This window comes from Pinus tabuliformis, chromosome J, assembly GCF_031772625.1.
Source record: "Pinus tabuliformis cultivar Carrire ecotype Pingquan chromosome J, CPIR1, whole genome shotgun sequence".
Taxonomy (NCBI): domain Eukaryota; kingdom Viridiplantae; phylum Streptophyta; class Pinopsida; order Pinales; family Pinaceae; genus Pinus; species Pinus tabuliformis.
In genome coordinates, this window is record NC_142295.1 from 1,357,112,378 (window position 1) to 1,357,133,235 (window position 20,858).

The window sequence follows — 20,858 nt, forward strand, 5'->3', positions numbered from 1 at the left end:
CTCTAGTTGCACCACTGCATACTGCACCATGCTGCTCTAATCATGATTATCATCATGCTGCCCATGTCCATGATCTTATCCATCATAATGCTGCTCAAACTAATGTGCATCATCATCATGTTGCAGCCCCTGCTAATGTATCATTACACTGCCCAGGCACATGATCTCATAGTGCTGCCCACCATGCTGCTGCCTCTGCCTTCTTGTTGCTTCATCATGTTGCAACAATGCATCATCATGCTGCTCATGATCACATACATCATGTTGTCATCACAGTTGCATCATTGCTTACCTTTGTCACTGCTGCATCTTCCAATGATGAGATCCATTGAGATCTTCATTGTGCTCTTTTCTTCTTTCATATAATCATGGTTTCATCATATAAACACTAGGATCAGCTAGTAGGAGCACAGATCAACACACACATATATATACTGATATATATGTTAATACACATACCTTTTTCATTCATCCATCACTGCTTCATTGAGATCTTGACCTTGCTAATATATAATGAGGCTACTAGAAGTCAGGTCTAGATATTTTCACTAGGATAACCATTATGCCGAGACCGTGTCACTTCATTCCTAGATATGCCGAGACTGCATCCTCTTATCATGCGTATGCCTAACCCTTATAATATGTAGTCAGACTAACCCACGTTGTTAGCGCATATGATGATATGCCATGACCTGTGTCTAAGATCATTAAGTACAACGTGTCTGATCTGTTATTATGACCTGCGGCTAGGATTGAGTGTCACCATAGATTGCGTATGACTGTCCCATGATTGAGTCTCCATGCCTACGTATTAATCTCTATGCCCAGCGTATTCATTTGCCAGCGTATATAAGTCATGACTGCGTTATATTAACAGTGAACTATATATACAACGTATTACTGTTTCATATACCTTGCTGCGTAGGTTATATCAATGATCAGCGTACATATATTTACTGCATATACATACAACGAGCAGCGTATATGTATTTACTGTGGCAAGGTCTTCCAACGAGCAGCGTATCTATATTTCATTTCAGCGTGCATCTCAACGTATGGTTGCGTGGATAAGGTCACTAACCATTATGCCGAGACCGTGTCACTTCATTCCGGATACCCTCTTATCTCGCTGTAGCTTCTGAACAGCGTGTCAAGACATGACATGAACTGCGTTTATATCTGGCTGTAGCTTTCGACTGCGGCTCTTGATCCAGTTGTGCGTGTATTGCGTTCCATATATGACTGCGGTTACAACGTGTCAATATATCAATGCGGCTACCATGTGGACAGCGGCTGAGTGCTCCAGCTATGCGTGTATAGACTGTGTTCCATATATGACTTTGGCTCTTGATAGCTGCGTAGGATCTTTTATGAACTGCGTGAAGTGTGGAGGGTTTCCAGTGTATCAACGTATAGTCTTTTATGAACAGCGTCTAATGTATTTTCCCATGACCAGCGTATCATCGTTGAACTGCGTGTAGAGCATTTTTCCATGACTGCGTATTGTTGCAGCTTACTGTGGCTCATCTTCCACCGTTGACTGCGGCTGAGGTTAGGGCATATTACGGTCATCTTTATTCAGCATATAAGGATCCTCTGTGACTGCATCTATAGGGCCTGCGTCTAGATGTCCAACATTTCATCTTCATTAAAGCAGCGTAGATGTTAGGGAACTCCTTTTAGATCTCTTCTCCATCAAACCCAAAACAGGATGAAGAGAGATCACGAGAGAGTGAGTGTGTCGAATGACTTAAAATATTCTTCTATTTATACTAAAACGTGGATGATGAATAGACACGTCTATTGGGGTTCTAGAGCCTACATAAGAGCTGGTCGGCTTGATAATAATTACATAAACAAAATAAATTCATATCTCCATAAATACTTATCAGAATCGGATGATCTTTGGATCAATCCTACACCTCTCGACGAGAGGGATCCAATAAAAATATCAGCTGCCATAAATAAGCCGACCCACATGGAGTTTGGCCCTAGTTGCCAATTTAACAGTTCCCAGTGGAACAGTAGCTTTACATCAGCTTTACAGAGTTACATTAGTTAAACATTAGATGGCTTGAGACACAAATGACCTCTAATTTATAGATAAATTCTCCAAGTGGAAAATAGTGGCTAGTTGGCTTGATCCCCGTCAAAGTAATATCAACCGTTGATAGATCTTTGATGATCTTTTAATCTCTGATGCTGAAATAATTATTTTTGAGGAATTTTCAAATTCCTCATTAAACTTAGTTTTTATTAGCTCAACAATATTTATTTTGAGCTAATTTCCTCAAAAAATTGACTTTGACTTGACCATCAATGCCCAATGGTCCAATTTTTCTTGAAATTTCCAGTGTTCCCTTGGTGGGGGACCTCCAAAACTTAATTCTTTAAGATTCACGAATTTTTCCACTTGGAGAATTTAATTTCTCTAGCATTTTAATTTTGACTCTAAATAATTAATTTTCTGGTTTAGGATTAATTTTATTTTTGCCAGAAAAATTAATTAATAGAAACTCGAGGGGATTAATTATTTTTCCAACCTCAAATATTTTAGCCATGGTGTTTAAGTATGAGGTACCATGCACTAAAATTTGTTTTACATAATATTTTACATAATTCAACCCTCAAGGGGGGAATACCTGTTCGTAATAGATCCTCAAGTAATTTACCCAATTTTGTGACACAATATGATCTAGTAGACCAAGTGACTTGTAATAAAATAATTTAGCGAATTAGTTTAAATTATTCTGAAATCACTTTTACAGAAGACTCGACTAAAACACTAAGAGTCTAGGACTCACCTAATACTTTGACGATAAATTCCACCCTAGCTTTGAGGTGAGGCTGGACGGAAAAACTTTGTCGATCATCTGTGTTTAGAAACACAGATGAATCAATGAGACGTAAAACCTCCTAGGATGAAGTTCGTCGCCAAAATAATAGGCTTACCTAGGTTGTTACATACATACGCGGTCTTACTAGCATCATTTACTGTACAATTTTGCAAAATGGGTTAATGACTCAAAAACCGATCGCTGATGATCTCGATCCTTTGAAAATTTTGGTACAACTGCTTCCTTGGAACTTTGATAAAATATGTGCAACAAGATATAGTTTAAGCAATCCCCCCTTATGTAGAAAACCATCTTCCAAGACATGGAAATTAGGGGAAAGGATGTTGAGGTGACAGTGGGGCAGCTTTCCTGTTGTGTCCTTAGGTTTTCCCCTTTAAGAGGTTGGGACTTTTCCTCTAGGTAGAATCCGAGAGATAACAGTGATTTATTATTATTATGTAGTGTGATATAGTGTAATTTATGCATGTCAGCTAGGTCTAGATCAAGAGGTTCAGAGCAGATATTGTGATCCTTCCCACCCGAGTTCAATCTTGCTTATGACATGTTCCCTCTTCATGAACCAATTGTTGATTGGGTGACCAATGTACCAGCAATCTCATTCTCATTTACAGGGTTTAGGGTGGGATGAAATGTTACATGTAATAAAAAAAGTAATTGATACATATTTTATGTATGTCACATTCTTACATCATGACAACAAGAATGCCTTCACTTTTGCACAAGAATACCATAATGTTATTGACATGCTAATAGACTTTATAATCATCCAAAGACATTTTTGTTCTTGTTCAATTAAAAAACTTATTTCTGAATTCTTCAAACAGCATGGTTAATATACCTTTCTTGAAATGTCCAATTCTTTTTCCTGGAAATTTTAACAAAAAAATGTGATCCTTGACCACCTCAAAACCATTTAAATCTAGCTAATGATTCCATACTTAGATGATATGAACCATAGCAATCAAACTCTTTGTTATATATGATATCGTCAGACAATTTCATATATTTCCATTTTCATGGAGTCATCAGCTTACAATCTTGCACTACACCAACTTCTTCACTTACTAGCACTAGTAAATAATTCAAAATGATTTTATAAGATTAAAGATATTAATTAGAAATCTCAAGAAGTCAGAGATTTGAAATCAACACCACTAAATACATTAGTTCTAGGCAATTTCTAATCTAAAATGGGTAGAAATAAGATCTGCGAACCAAAGGTCAAACTAAAAGTGAACCTTGAAAAACACTATACGGGTAAGATATGGAAAATTATTGATAAAGTGAGAATGCACGACTCTAATATGTCCACTAATAGATAGTTATGCCCCATCAAACACTATGTTTAATTGGTTATGAGCAAAGCCATCCTTTAGGCAAAGGAAGGTGCAGATACTATCAAACATAGGCTGTCTACTTACTTTCCTGGAAATGGACAAAGATGATACTGATGGTTGTAGAATTTTCTACAATAGTGCACAGAATTTTCTACAATAGTGCACAGTAGAAACTGATCTTCTAATTAGAGAATTACTTTCCAATGATTTTCAATCAAGTCGTCTTATGTCACATTTAACATTAACCAATTATACACAGAAAATCTCAACATTAATGCAATGAAAACAGTAGGATCATACAGAGACGGTCGAGCACAATAGAGACAACAAATTTACCATGGGAAAATCCCAACAACTTTTCTTCTAGGAGAAATTTGTTCTTCAACAATATTTACAATTCCAAGAATATTCTAGAAATTTGTGCCACAAATCCAAGTTCAAGATACTAGTCAAACTTGGTCAAATACCAGCTAGTAAATGTTGTTCAAACCACAAAATTCAGAGAAATCAACCTTGGTCAACAGTCTAAAATTTTGGCCTGAGGTCAGGCTTAGTCCTACAGTCAACAGGGGTTGACTACGGCCAAAACCTATGATCAAAGTCTTCCTCTTTTACAGTCAAACTTCCCCCTTTCTCTGTGTTCAAATTCAGTCAATCTCTCAGTCAAACACAATAGGTTCTCGATCAAACAGAGCAAGTCAAACTCAGTCAAATGGTAGCTTCTTTATCTCAATCAAACTTCAGATTTCCTCTTGATTTTGCACGTGTGGATTAGAAAATAGAAGAAATGTGTGTGATTCAAATTGATCAAATAAGGAAGTCAACTTATGTATTTATATTTGTCAAATGGGTGACATTTGACCAAAATGCACACCCTTTCATGGTGGGCCGAACTTGACCATTTGGGGCCTACATGAAGCCCAAAAAGTACAATTTTTAGTCTCTCATTTTCATAATTTTCCTTGGCCGACTTGGGAGGCCTTTTGGCATGCAGGAATACCTCTCAACGCTACACAAAAATCAACACTCCCTCTTAGCGAGGGAGGTATTCTCTGCAACATATTTCTCTTGCTGAAATTTCTCCTTCCTTAAGAAAAGTTCATGAGCTTGTCATGTTGATGCATGTCTATAAAATAACTCCATCTTGGAGTGGGCAATGTAACTCTCTCATTTGTATGTAAATCCAGGGCTTTTGGCCAAAGTCCTTTATGGCACCTGAGGCAAATGTATCAATCTCCTTTGATCATGACCCATCCAAGTCCTTCTGGCATCCAAGTTTTTCTAACTTCTCAAGAGAGAATTTGTGTTTGGACCATTCACCTTTTCGGTCAAAGTCCTTTATGATCTAACCAAGTCGTTTTGGCAGCCAAATCCTTCTAGTTTCTAACGTGAATTACATCTATTTCCTTCGATCAACCCAACCAAGTCCTTCTGGCTTCTAAGGAGAAGATTTGTCCAATCCTATAATTTCCTTGGGTCATTCACCTCTTAGTCGACCTAGCCAAGTCCTTTTGGCTTCAGAGGTGAATGTATCCTATAATTGCCCCTGTAATTTCCTTGGGCCATTCACCTTTTTGGTCAAAGTCCTTTATGACCTAGCCAAGTCCTTCTGGCTTCAAAGGTGAATGTATTCATCTCCCCTAGTCAAAGTCCTTTATGACCCAGCCAAATTCCTTTATGGCTTCAGGAGATGGTCTACCCAATCCTGCAAAGACCTCATCATTCCCTTCAAATGAGGGAGACATTTAGCATCATACCTCATCTTTGAAGTATGTCCACAATCTACTCATCTGTGGATATGTACTGGAGCTCTATTGCTCCTCTTTGCATCATGTCTCAGATGAAGTGACTCGGCCATGTCCTTCTAGCTTCTTGAAGCCACATTGCTTCATGACTTCTAATATTCCTACAAAGACTCACTTCAAACCACATCCAACTATACCTGCCTCAACTCAACCATGTTCAGGGTGTTCACTGCAAAGCGAATATTGTGAAATTTTTATCTATTGCAGCTACTGGAAATTATTCTTCTAACTGGAAATTTAATTATGCAATTTATTTGCTATGGCAAACAACAAATAAAATCACAACTGCAATTTTCCACCATAAAATTATTGTGGAATATAAAATACTGAAAACTGAAAATTTCTAGCACACACAAGAATTTTCACACAATTATTTTGGACAATTGTGCCCGGAAAACCCCAATGCGAGAAAACTGGTGCAGCAGATGAGGGTTTTATTATTATTCTTCAAGAGCAATTCTGAGTACAATTATTTAGATGCCCAACTGGCGATCTAATCTGAGCAAAATACTGACAAATCTAGTGAGAAATTTTCTCTCACCCCAAAATTATTTTATGCCCTCCGAAATTACCTCCCCAGCCTCTGCGTTGAGCCTCTTGTGTCACTCTTTACACAGAACTTTTGCTAGCCCTTGAGAATTTCGGCCTGTCTTCCTTTGCCTCTTCCGGAGACTAGAAACCTTCCCCCCGGAATACTATTTCCCTCCTCTTCCACCTGCTACTCACCCTTTGGCTCTATCTTCTCTATTGAGTAACTGATACTGAGAAAATCGAACTGTCTGGGCCACTGAGTATCTGCAGACTGCACTGGTGTATTCTCCATCACCGCATCAATCTACTCTTATAATCCACTGTTGGAGCACCAACGACCAAGATTAAAACTTAATCAATGGCTAGGACCATCTTTGGATTGATCCATGTGAGTTTCTAGATGATTCTCACCTTATCTCAATTAATACTGATTAATTAACCATATTCCCTAAGTTTAGACTTAGGAAATATTTTAAAACGGTTAATAATCTAATTGAAACACTTCTAGGCGAAATTTCCAGAAACGATTTTTGGGTTTTGGAGATATCATGTATTCTAGCCTCTCAACCAAATTTCGTGGCTAGAACACATCCGATGCTACAAAAACTAGCACTCCCTCTTAGGGAGGAATGTGTTCTAATGCTGCACACCCTGCCACAACACTCTGTCTCTGTATCAACTCCAGTCATGCTGATGATGTCTGGTTGTTGCTTCCCACCAACCATTGCGCAACTCTAATATACGCTACATCTGTGTTGTTGTTGACCCAGTTGCACTGTTATCAACACTGCATCTGCACTGCAACTCCCTCTCATCTGTTGTTGTTGCAACTAAGAATCATCCAAGGTAATCTGGCTCTGCTACTGAAACAAGTTCTCCACCATACCCATTTGTTCTCTGAAATAGATGAACTTAGCTCTTCCTAGAGCTTTCGTGAGTATATCTGCAACATGCCCTTTTGAGGGGACATATTGTAGCTGGAATGCTCCACGTTGTACACAATCTCTAATGAAATGGCATCGAATATCTATGTCTTTCGACCTGTCATGAAACACTGGATTCTCGTAGAGCTTTATGCAACTCTGATTATTACAATAAACATTGGTCGCCTCCATCTTCTGCTAGAACAAGCTCACTAGCAGCTTCCAAAGCCATATAGCTTCACGCGTAGTTGTGTTTGCTGCCATATACACTGCTTCTACAGAGCTTAGTGCTACTGACTTCTGCTTCCTGCTACACCAAGAAACCATTCCTGATCCAACACTGACGTAGTACCCATAGGTAATTTTCTTGTCCACTAAACTGCCTGCCCAATCTGCATCTGTAAATCCACATAATCTGACATCATCTCCTCGGGTATATCTTAACCCATATTCAATTGTGCCACGCAAATACCTCAGAATGTGCCTCACTACTGCCCAATGTACCCTCTTCGGTTCTACCATGAACTGACTAAGGGTGTTGACTGCGAAGCAAATATCTGGCCTCGTATTGACTAGATACATGAGAGATCCAATAAGTTGTCTATACAAAATGGGGTCGACATCCTTGTCATTTGATGCATCTATCATCTTCCAGTTGGTGATCACGAGCATAGACATGGGTCTATAACCCTGCATTCTGAACCTTTTCAGAATATTTGTAGCGTACCTTCCTTGTCCAAGGAAGATCTCCCTATTCTTCTGCCATACTTCTAATCCTAGGAAAAAGTGCATCAACCTCAAATCCTTCATGTCAAACTCTAATGCCAGGTTCCTCTTACAGTCCTCTATGAGCCCTGATGATCCTGTCAAAAACAGATCATCCACATATAAAACTAGAATGAGAGGCTCACCTTCTACCATCAAATAGTAAATTTTGGGATCTGCGTCACTCTTGACGAACCCCATCTGCTGTAAGTAGCTGCCAATCCTACCATACCATGCCCTGGGAGCCTGCTTGAGTTTGTATAGAACTTTCTTCAGTCTGCACACGTGAGTGTGCCTCTCATGTGTCTCGAAGCCCTCTGGTTGTTTTATGTACACTTCTTCCTCTATCACCCTGTTCAAGAAGGTTGTCTTGATGTCCATCTGATGAATCTGCCATCCCATCTGAGTTGCTAGGGATATAAATGACAGGATAGAAGTGTATCTGGCAACTGGGGCGAAGGTTTCCTCATAATCTATCCCTTCTTTCTGTGCATACCCCTTTGCCACGAACCCATCCTTGTATTTCTTGACACTGTCGTTTGCAACATATTTGATCTTTTAGATCCATCTAGAACCTACAACTGATCTATCTTCTGGCCTTGGCACTACCTCCCAAACATCATTCGTCATGATAGAACTATACTCTTCTACCATGGCATCTACCCATACCTGATGTTGTGCGGCCTCCTGAAAGATGGAAGGTTCTGCAACCTAAGCTACCAATGCTTGGTACATGTCAAGTTGTCTGCGTTGTCTTTTGTTTGTCCTAGGAGTTCCAATAAACTCCTCTGCATCTCTCAATGTCTGACGAACCTCTCTGTTGGCTCGACCACTAGTCGTGGGAGGTTCAGCCATCACCTCCTCATCTTGCCTCTGCTGCTCCATCTACTAAGAACTCTGCGGATTTCCTACACCTGAGGAAATACTAGTACTAGTCACAGTACTCGATCCTTGTGACTATCCTCCTGCCTGTCCCATTGGCTTCCCCTATTGTTGGACCAAAGGAGCTTCTACTAAATGATTCTAATCACCTGCAGGCATCTCACGAGATCTCCTAAAAGCTCAGTCCTCCATGAACATCATGTCTCGCTTTATTACAATATTCCTATTGCTAGGAGTGTGGATTTTGTATGCCTTTCAGGTTTCATTTTACCCAACGAAGAACCCCTTCTCTATAGCCTGATCCAGTTTAGTACGTTTATCATTTGGCATGTGGCAATAAGCAATGCTGCCAAAAATTCTGAAGTGGCTAACTTCTAGTTTCTTACTTATGACGACTCCTTCTGGCGTTTTCTTCCCCATTGCTCTATGAGGAGTCCTATTCTGGATATATATTGTCGTGTTACATGCCTCTGCCCATAGAATATTGGGTAGATCCTCGTCATATAACATAGCCTTGCAGCTCCAACAATGGTTCTGTTTTTTCGCTCCGCTACACCATTCTGTTGTGGATTATATGGAGTTGTCCATTCTCTCTTAATGCCTTCTTTTGCACAGAAATCTGTGAATTCTTTATCAATATATTCTCCACCATTATCTGAGTTGAGCACCTTGATCTTCTTCCCTGTCGCATTCTCCATGAGATCTTTAAATTCTCTGAAACGATCGAAGACCTCATCTTTGGTCTTCAAGAAATAGATCCAAGTTTTCTTGGAATGGTCATCAATAAAGGTGACGAAATATTCGACACCACTGAGAGCTCTAGTGGACACCGAGCAACAAATATCTGAATGTATAAGTCCTAACACGCCATCAGCTTTGTTGTCATTTCTTGGAAATTTGGCCTTAGCATACTTCCCAAGTACGCATCCTCTGCACACATCATCGTGTTCCGTGCTAAGTTTTGGAACCCTTGTTACTATTTCCCTGAGCCTCCTGAGTGCTCCATGGTGAAGATGTTCCATTCTCTTGTGCCATAATTCATTCAGCTCCTTCCCACTAGTACTGTCACTGCCTATTAGTGCCATTGGAGAACTAATCTGTAACCAGTACAATCTGTTACTTCAAACTCCAATTTGTCTTACCTTTTTCCAGCTCGGGTGTTTTACATACACTTCATTCCCTACGAAGTGAATATCATACCCCTTATGCTGTAACTTAGATACTGAAATCAGGTTCATACCCAATCCTGGCACATGCAATACATCTGTAGTGTTATTGCTTGCTCCTGACTCCCTCAGAAAATCTATGGTACCTCCCCCTACTGGAGTACATTTTGTTTTGTTTCCCATAGTAATCTGGAAGTCCATCTGCTCTTCCTTGTAGCTAGAGAAATATTTTTTGACCCCTGTCATGAGTTGATGCCCCACTATCTATACACCAGACACCTTTTGAAGTTGATCTTGATAAGCAAGCAAATTCGTCCTCCAATATGGAAGACAAATTTAAAGTCTCCTGAATGTTACTTCTATCCATGGCTATGTTGAAGAAATTATAGTGTGTTATTCCTCTTTTCCTCCTCGACGTTGGTTGTACTATAGCAAACTGCTGCAAAAACCCTCTACGTCCATCTAGAGATCTGCTCAACGAGAAAACCTGAGTTGCTCCCTCTGCCTCTGGAATCACTTGCTCTGGAAGGATCGAATTTTTCTGCACCTCTCAGAAAAATCGGTCTTCCTCAAGCAATTCGGCCTCCTAGCAAAAAGACTGCGCTACCCCTTGGGAATTCCAGCCTGCTGCCCACACTAAACAGTGAAATTCCTTCTTTTCGCTTCTAAGCTCTCTGACTGATCAATTGTGCTCTGATACCATGTGAAAGTTTTATCTATTGCAGCTACTGGAAATTATTCTTCTAACTGAAAATTTAATTATGCAGTTTGTTTGCTACAGCAAATAATGAATAAAATCACAACTGCAATTTTCACCATAAAATTACTTCAGAAAATAAAATACTGGAAACTAAGAAATTCTAGCACAACACACAAGAATTTTGACATAGTTATTTTTGGACAATTGTTCCCAAAAAAACCCAATGCGGAAAAACCGGTGCAGCAAATAAGGTTTTTATTATTATTCTTCAGCAGCAATTCTGAGTACCATTATTTAGATGCCCAACTGGCGATCTAATCCGAGGAAAATACTGACAAAATCTAGTGAGGAATTTTCTCTCACCCCACAGTTATTTTCTACCTCTGAAATTACCTCCCAGCCTCTGCATTGAGCCTCCTACATCACCCTCTGTGCAGAGCTTACATCGGCCCTTGAGAATTTCAGCCTACCTTCCTTTGACTCTTCTGGAGACTAGAAACCTTCATCCCGGAACATTGCTGCCCTCCTCTTCCACCTGCTACTCACCCTCTGGCTCTATCTTTTTTGTTGAGTTACTGCTACTGAGAAAATCGAACTGCCTGGGCAACTGAGTATCTACACTGGTGTATTCTCCATCACCATGTCAATCTCCTCTTATAATCCATTGTTGAAGCACCAACAGCCAAGATTAAAACTTAATCAATGGTTAGGATCATCTTTGGATCGATCTGTGTGAGTTTCTAGATGATTTTCACCTTATCTCAATTAATACTGATTAATTAACCATATTCCCTAAGTTTAGACTTAGGAAATATAAAAAAAGGTTAATTATCTGATTGAGACACTTCTAGGTGGAATTTCCAGAAACGATTTCTAGGTTTTGAAGATCTAATGTATTCTAGCCTCTCCACCAAATTTTGTGGCTAGAACACATCCGATGCTACAAAAACTAACAAATATCTAGCCTGGTGTTAACCAAGTACATCACAAATCCAATCAATTGTTTATACATCATGGGATTCACCAATTTGAATCTTCAATCCCAAGAAATAGTGTATTGCCAAAATCCTACATTTTAGCCTCTGATGCAAACTTCTTCTAGCACTGAAGCAAGTCTTCCTATGGTAGTCCTGGTTGCTCCCTCTGTCATGCAAGCAAGTTCTTTTGTTGTAGTTGTAAGAAAGTATTTCCACTATAGCTGCTCCCTTTATCACGTAATCAAGTCCTTCTGCTATGGTATCCTCAAGGAAGGCATACTGCTCCTAGAGACTTGTCTCTGACCATCTAGTCTGGCAATCTCAATCACATAACATCCTCTTAGAAGGTTGCTCCTCCCACTTTGCCTAACTTTCGTCTCCCTTGGAAGTGGAAGCTCTTCCTATTGTCAAACATGATCTTGGATGTCAATTTGTACAATTTCTTCCTTTCGAACACCAAACATTCTTAAGAATCTGACCATCTATGATAGGAGCAAAAATCTTCTCCTAGTCCACTCCCTCTTACTGGAAGAATCCTCTTGTCACAACCTTGCCTTGAACTTCCTAATGCTGCCATCTACTGCATGAATCATTGCCTTGGCAGCCTTCACGATGTACTTGCAAACCTCATCCAGGAGGCCATGGAAGAAACAATTATAACCAAGCAAAGAATACAAAGACAAGAGGCTAACCAAGGAATAAAATAATAATAATCAAGAGAGAAAGATATGAAGTACTTATCTTTTAATCACAAAAGAAACTGTTGGGGGTTGTAGGGAATTATCAACTCCCGCTTGATTCTTGACTTCTTAATGAACTCCATTTGCAATCTTAGATTCCTTTGTCTTCTTCTGAGGTGGATGCTCATTCTCATCCTTAACATCAGTTGTTGATGCATGTTGCTTTCCTTTTTCTACATAAGAGCTAGGGTTTTTTCATCCTATGGATTCATCAAGTTATCTAGCCACATCAAATGCTCAACAGCAAGCTAACATCAATACCAATTCATTGTCATGCTATTAAGGGGATAAACCAAGCATGCATCACATCAACTCCACTTGCATCCAGCACTCTAGGTCTTGCTCTAGGGTTTTATCTTACAAACCCTGGGACTTTTTTATCCAAGACTTCAATACAAGTTGTAACTTCCAAGTCTTCTAGGGTTTACAAACCCTAAGTCTTACAACTCTTGAACCACACAACCATAAAGATTCCAAAGAAAGGCACATACTTTAATACAAGTGTTATGAAAAGCTCTTTTCTTGCTTTATAAAAGTAGGTGAAGGAGCCTTTCTCCTCAGCTCCCTCTAGCTTACATGATCCTCAAAATCAATCTTTTCCTGGTTTTTCAAGATCTCAATCAAGCATAAAGACGCCATGACGAATAAAAACAAACTTAGCTCCCTCAGAAGGTTCTTGGTCGTCTGTGCTTAATGTCTGAGGCCTTCACCCTCCTCTGGATCCAACTGCAGTCCTGTTCCTAGGGCAAGAACAGTCCTAAAACAAAGAAGAGATATATGTCCATGCCATGCCTTGCCTTCCTCAAAAATGCTCAAATCTGGGTTCATTCTACCGTCATTCCATCTTGGCTTAATGCTATCAATAATTGTTCTTGTATTTACAGTAGGCATACGTTGTACCTCTTCCTCCTTTGGTTCTCAATGGTAGCATGTTCTTGAGTCTAAAAAAAATTTGCCAATTCAAGTACCTCTGTAAATGTTTTCAATGGTTGTTTAATGCCTGGCCCTAGATCACTGCTTCAGCACAGCCATATGTAATCTAGTCTCCTTTCAATTGTATCCAGTGCAATTCTGGTTTGGATTCTGCTTAGGAATTGGTCACATGATGAGAACTTGTGCTGTACCAGTGTCTCTTTCCTGCCTGCTAGTACTGTGCTGGACTTACTCAAATAGTATGGGGATGGGTATTCCCATTGAAAGTGCTTTCAATACAATGTAAGAAAGATATGATCAAGCCCCATTGCTGGAATAATGGAGATACACAAAATCTCACTTCAAATGTCCCTGACTGTTATGATTCTTCCAAGGCTTGTTTTCTTACTTAAATCTCTGCTCTTTTACGAAGCTCTGATACTATGATGAATTTTCTACAATAATGCACAGTAGAAACTGATCTTCTGGTTTGATAATTACTTTCCAATGATTTCCAATCAAGTTATCTTATGTCACATCTAACATTAAGCAACTATACACAGAAAATCTTAGCAGTCATGCAATGAAAACAGTAGGATCATAAAGAGATAGCCAAGCACAATAGCGACAGCAAATTTACCCTGGGAAAAACCCAGAAACTTTTCTTCTAAGAGAAATGTGTTCTTCAACAATATTTACAATTCCAAGAATAGTCTAGAAATCTGTGCCACAAATCCAAGTTCAAGATACCAGTCAAACCTGGTCAAATACTAGCTAGTCAATGCTGGTCAAACCACAAAATTCTGAGAAATCAACGCTAGTCAACAGTCTGAAATTTCAGCCTGAGGTCAGTTACGGCCCTGCGGTCAACTGTGGTTTACTGTGGCCAAATTTGCAGTCAAAGTCTTCCTTATCTGCAGTCAAACTTGCCCCTTTCTCTGTGGTCAAATTCAATCAATCTCTCAGTCAAACAGAGCAGGTAAAACTCTGCTCAAATGGCAGCTTTTTTATCACGGTCAAACTTCAGATTTCTTCCTCTTCACTTCACACGTGTGGATCAGAAAATAGAAATGTGTGTGATTCAAATTGGTCAAATGAGGAAGTCAACTTATGTATTTATATTTGTCAAATGGGTGACTTTTGACCAAAAGTCACACCCTTTCATGGTGGTGGTGACTTGACCATTTGGGGCCTACATAAAGCCCAAAAAATACAAATTTTAATTTTTCATTTTCATAATTTTCCTTGCCCGACTTGGGAGATCTTTTGGCATGCGGGAATACCTCCTGATGCTACCCAAAAATCAATAATGGTGCCACACGAGATGGATTTCAAGGCATCAGAAAATCTATCTAACATTTTTATATTCCAGTTCCCTCGAAAGCATGTATTTTATTTGATGCAGTTCATGTTACTTGGGAGCAGTAACATTTCAAAAGTTATTAGTGCTAGTCTTAAACTAGTAGGTAGTCATTAAGATCTGTAGTTATTGTAAAAGGATTCTAACTTTTGACCCAAGGAACAAGATAGTTTCGTTAAAGAAATTTTCCACTTTGATGTTAGGATATTCCGACACATAGGAAATAGTTAAGTACAACTTGGTCTGGTATAGAGTTAGGTAAAGTGTGTTTCTTTACTATGTACATTTTGTAACTTACAATCCGACAGTCACGATATGTAGTGATCCAACGGTTCATTCTCTCCTCGGTATTACCGACACTTGATCCGTGGCTTAACACCCGATTGGTCCATGATCTCTATTTAAAGAGCATGGAGGGTCATTTGTAGGGTAATCCGTCTATGAGAGAAGCATATGTAAATTTTCATTATTTTATTAATAAATTGCCTGAAGTGGCCGCGTTGGCTCAGGCCGTGGACTGTTTCCCTCTTTGAGGGTTTTAACCATGTCAAAAGTACTGGTGTATTGATCTGTGATCTATTTGTGAGCGGTGTCCTTTGGTGTTCTGTCTGAGGAACTTACCCTGTAAATTCCTACATTTGAAAACTAATAATGTTCTTGATCAGACAAAAATGGAACAATCATCTCTGTATATATTTATATATAATTGTCAGATTATAAAGCAAAACACAATACCTGAACCTTTGTAAGTGGAGCAGAAATAACACCATGTTTCTGTTTTGGACAGCCAATGACCAAAGCCCAATATCTTCGCTCCACAGTCCTCTGACAATGAGTGAAATCCTTGACAGATAAAACAAAAGAAATACATTGGAGCCCAATATATATTTTCAATACAGCCATTAAGAAAATTATTAAACCATTTCCCAGATCTCACAGTGACATACCAACGCAGTTACATAAATTTATCAATAGAACTAAGGTTTTAGGCTTGTATGTAATATTAACGCACCTTGGGTGTGCATGCTGCATCTGTATTCTCTTGAAACAATGTGTGAAGAAGTTCAATACTTTCCTGTGTCCTCCCCATGACCAAAATGCCACTACTTTCTCTGTCAAGTCTGTGCACCTACCACCAAACCGAGCAGCTGATTATAGTAATGGAATAAATTTTTTGCTTTGTTTCAAGGCCTCCCAGAAACCATACATAAAAATATTGAGAATTGAGGCAAGAATTCCTTTCCAGTTGCTCCTATACAAAATCTCACATTCATAATTGAAATATAAACAAAACTACATCTCAGTGAAGAATAAACAGAGAATTGAAATGGTATCAATAAATGGAAGCCGTTGCACTTTTTCCCTAAAGAAAGTACATAAAAAAGACCAGATATTGAAAGAAAACCTTCTGTAATTTAAGCACTGACAGATAATTTGAGGCCTCAACAATACCTACCATGCAAAACCTTCTCTGACTCACAAATGACCACAAAAAAACGGATCTACAAGATATATGAGATATGAAGCTCCTGGCTGTCCCCAGCTTTCAAGCACAGTCAGCACCTTAAATAAACTCGCAGGAAACATGTACTAGTTGAATAAAATCCAACAGAAATTCTCCAGTACCCAATAAATATTAAATAATAACTTGGCAACTTAAGGTCTTTCAGCAAGGAAAACAAACACCATTGTTTTAACAATCAACCCAATAGAAATTCTCTAGTAGCCATTAAATGATAACTTGGCAACTTAACGTCTTTCAGCAGGGAAAACAAACACAATTGTTTTAAGAACTAAGATTGTAGGGTCAAGTGGGTGTAGCTCGGGTGGTAGGTAGGAGTCGCTCTTATCCTCCCCACCGAGGCTCCAGTCCCTCCAAGATTGACATGCTCGCTCCTTGGGATTAATTTCTACATGAAAGATAACCGGTTCACCTAGACACAGGTGGGTTTTTCGTCGATGTGGCTAGTATCGATCTCCAGTAAAGTGAACCACACAAAAAAAAAAGAATCAAGATACTGCATCCTGAAGGTCTAAGCCCTAGCCTTCCATAAGCAACAGTGTTTTCAGAACCATTTTCAGGACATCCCATCCATCTTTTGGACAGCATTTTGAAGCCCACATTTTGTATGGTTTTGAGCTCTGGGGACCTGGTTTGTTAGCGGAGGACTGAGCGAGGATGGAGAGGGTCCAGGTTCTCATGCTTTGCCGCATCATTAAATGTAAGAAGACCCTTCCCCATCACATAATCCAGGCAGAGTTTGCAGCACGCCCCTTCCAGGCCGAGGCCATTTTTGCACTGGTTTCGCTTCTCCATCTCGTCTGGAGCTTTGCTGATTTGGCCACCGGTTGAGATTGGTACCCTCCATGGCATACATTTCCTAGAAATTCATTACCTTGCTGTCCCTCCCAGTGAGACCTGTTACCCATCCATACACATGGTAACTCTAGGAGAAAAATTTGGTAACTCTAGGAGAAAAATCTGTACTATGACGTAGATTATCTACATCGTAGAAGATGATGACCAGCACTGTTCACATACAGCAGTCCCTTTGATGCCTCTCAGTCTTCATATGCTCAGCTTATTTTGCGCTATCAGCATATTCACTCAATGATGGTGGTTCAACACACGAGGCACTTTAGTCATGATTTTATAGGAAGTGTTTTCATTTAATGTATTAGACATTTAAGTAAGGATCATGGGTTGAGGTTGGAAAATGAATCATGATGCTTGGAAGTTATACTTGTTTGGTTATCTTCTCCTTCTAGTCAAGCGTGATCACCCCAGGGCTTTTCGTTCACCGTCTAGGAGAGGCACAAATAGGAGGCCTACATTGAAATTTGAGATAGCACGACCATGTCCTTCCATACTTAACACCTTTCTCCGATTTGCTACCTTCTAAGTTGGTCATTGTTAGTCACACCTGGTTCCCTACTCTGATCATATAAGAAGAGAGGGTTGGAAATGCCTAGATGTTGAAGCAGCTGCAAAAAGAAAGAAAGAAAGAGCATGTGACAAATTTTGGAAGGCAGAAAAGTGGCAAGGGATGAATGATGATTAAAATCCAAGTTAACCTGAGCTATACCCCATCATGAGAGGCCATCACCCTAGTTCCCTACATATCATACCTATCAAAGACAAAAGGACTTTAAAAAACATCTCAACCTCTATGAGCAATGAATTGCCCATCTTAAGTGGGTCTTAAATAAAATTGACGAAGCTCGCAAAGGAAGCTAATCAAATCAAAGTAAAAGGCTAAGTAAAGGGTGGAAAAAGTAGTGTCGGGGAAAGGGTAACTCAAGTGATGCAAGCACTTCTTGGTTGTAGTATATGTTAGTTAATAACCCAACATCATCATGGCAATCCAGTGTATCTTATACTTCGAGGTGCAGCACAATATGTACCAAAAGAAGCCTCCAGAGATCTGCAAAACCAAACCCTACCCTATTCTAGAAATTGTCCATTAACACTTTCAGGTTCCTGCAAACACTTATTAGTCTTTTGTTCTAATCGTGCAATCCTAATGGCAATTATTGTAAAGCAAAACCTAACTAATGGTCACTTGGAATTTCTGAGTTCTGGCTCCTAACTGGGCTGAGCAACTTCTGTGCAAAGCCTATCTCTGTTGTCTAGAGAACAAGGGAGTCAGAAACCCTTGACAAATTTCACACCATCAAAAGAGGACTATAAATGTGTTAATTTTTAGGGCTAGAATGTTCCCTGTTGTAGATAATTGTATTTCTAAACTTTTTCAACTAATTCATATTATATTCGCCCCATAACATCGTATCATCATTAGCAATTATGTAGAGAGAACAATAACATCAACAATGCAGCAAAACAGTAAGGAACAATAGAAAAAAAGCATACACAATAGGGACACCAGGATTTAGGTCAGGGACCAGCGCAATACCCTACAAGGGGGAAAACCCAACTAAATTCTTCTTCTTAGATATTCATCAAATGTTCAATTGAGATACAAAGTACAATAAGTGTGAGACACATCTTTCAACATCCAATACATTAGGCCTCCTAGGCCAAACCTGGCAGCAGACAAGTATAGGGAGGTAGATCTCCAAGTAACATATTTCTCTGTCAAGTCACTGTCATATACATCATTGATACACTGCCATATCTTAGAGTGTCACAGGCTACAGCGATATCAATGTCACTGTCACTGTTATTCATCAAGGTCACTATCACTGTCATACATCAAAGTCATTATTATGCAACAAGGTCACTGTCATATCAAAGGTCACTGCCATATAAAGGTTACTGCCATACCATATCAAAGGTCAATGTTATACAAGTTACTGCCAAACAGCACATTATCATAATTGTCATCAAGAGTACTATATTGTTATCATTTTCATCAAGATTACTGTTGTCACTGTCATCAAGATTACTATAGACCTATCGTTATCACTGAAGATCACTATGCCATATATTATTATCACAACCCTACTGTCATGAGGATTTCCATAAGTATCACTTGTCAGCATATATAAATACGCTGCTATATATATCAGTCATATGTATGAGTAGTATTGTCAAGTCATCGCTCTCAAAGATCACATATAACACTGCTCCAATGTATGGCATAGTAGGAACAGTCCTCATCATAGATGTGAATTACAAAGATACATTATGAGTCACAGAGAAATGAATACAAGCCATAGAGAAATAGATATGAGCCATAGAGATAGACCGAGCCTCAGAGAATTAGTACGAGGCACAAAAGATACAATGCGAGCCATAGAAATTATACGAGCCACATAGAGAATTGTAGCGAGCCATAGAAATTGTGCAATCCAGAGAGATACAGTTGCATACCAGAGAAATTATACGAGCCACACAAAGAATTGTAGTGAACCATAGAAACTACGTGATCCACAGAGATACAGTTGCGAACCACAGAGATATAATTGCAAGCCACAAAAATGAACCACAAAGATACAATGCATACCTCAGAGACACAATGCAAGCCAGAGAGAATAATTTGTGCCAAGAAACATAATGCGTACATCTGAAATATAATGTGAGCCACAGAGTTATGGATGTGACCCACTGTGAATAGATCTGAACCATAGATATAATGTGAGCCACAGATTTATGTATGCAAGCCACTGTGAATACAATACAAGCCACAGATTTATGTATGCAATCCATTGTGAAGAATAATTTGTGCCACAGAAACATAACGCGTACATCTGAAATATAATGCGAGCCACAGAGTTATGTATGTGAGCCACTGTGAATAGATCTGAACCATAGATATAATGTGAGCCACAGATTTCTGTATGTGAGCCACTGTGAATACAATACAAGCCACAGATTTATGTATGCAATCCATTGTGAATACAATACAAGCCACAGAGAAATACCATGCGATCTCCTCACGCGAGTCATGGAGAATGCTATACGATCTGTCATACAAGCCACTCAGGTAGATTGCGAGCCACATAAGTCCGAATTTTCATATCCAAATGGTGGAGGATAGATGCCCTTTTATAGTTGATCATTCAAATGAAGGGACACATCCCTTAGGGCAAGTCGACTTGAGGCTGACTTGTGAATTTGGAGGGAAAGCTCAAATTCAAATAACAGTTAAATATATTTGACAAATGCCTTAGTGATTACTCACCCAAGTTTGTGCGACATTAAATAATAATATTTATTTTATCCAATTGAATTATCTTAGGGGCAAGATGGTTTCTCCTTGGGGAAATTTGTCCCATAGTTGCCCAAATTTCAACAAAATGTAGACAAATTCTCTTCCTAACCCAATGCAAAAAGCAAGACCAAAAAGAGAAATGAATTCAATTGCAAATCTTTACACAGTCCTAATGATAATCACTCTGTGTCAAACCAGATATGCTTCATAAGAAAAGGAGGCTCTAA

General features: G+C 39.2%; 1 protein-coding gene across 2 annotated transcripts in view; it reads right to left on the bottom strand.

The window, feature by feature from the left end:
- Positions 1–20,858, bottom strand: part of LOC149232425 (RNA pseudouridine synthase 3, mitochondrial-like) — a 253,207-nt gene that overhangs the window by 75,858 nt on the left and 156,491 nt on the right. The window contains exons 6-7 of one of the 2 annotated variants that reach the window (XM_089379403.1): positions 15,969–16,085; positions 15,698–15,799 (exon numbers count right to left, since the gene is read on the bottom strand). In XM_089379403.1, coding sequence (XP_089235529.1) covers positions 15,698–15,799; positions 15,969–16,085 — 219 coding nt within the window. Of the gene's footprint in view, positions 1–15,691; positions 15,800–15,968; positions 16,086–20,858 lie in introns of both variants that reach the window. The other variant, XM_089379402.1, reaches the window with a different exon arrangement.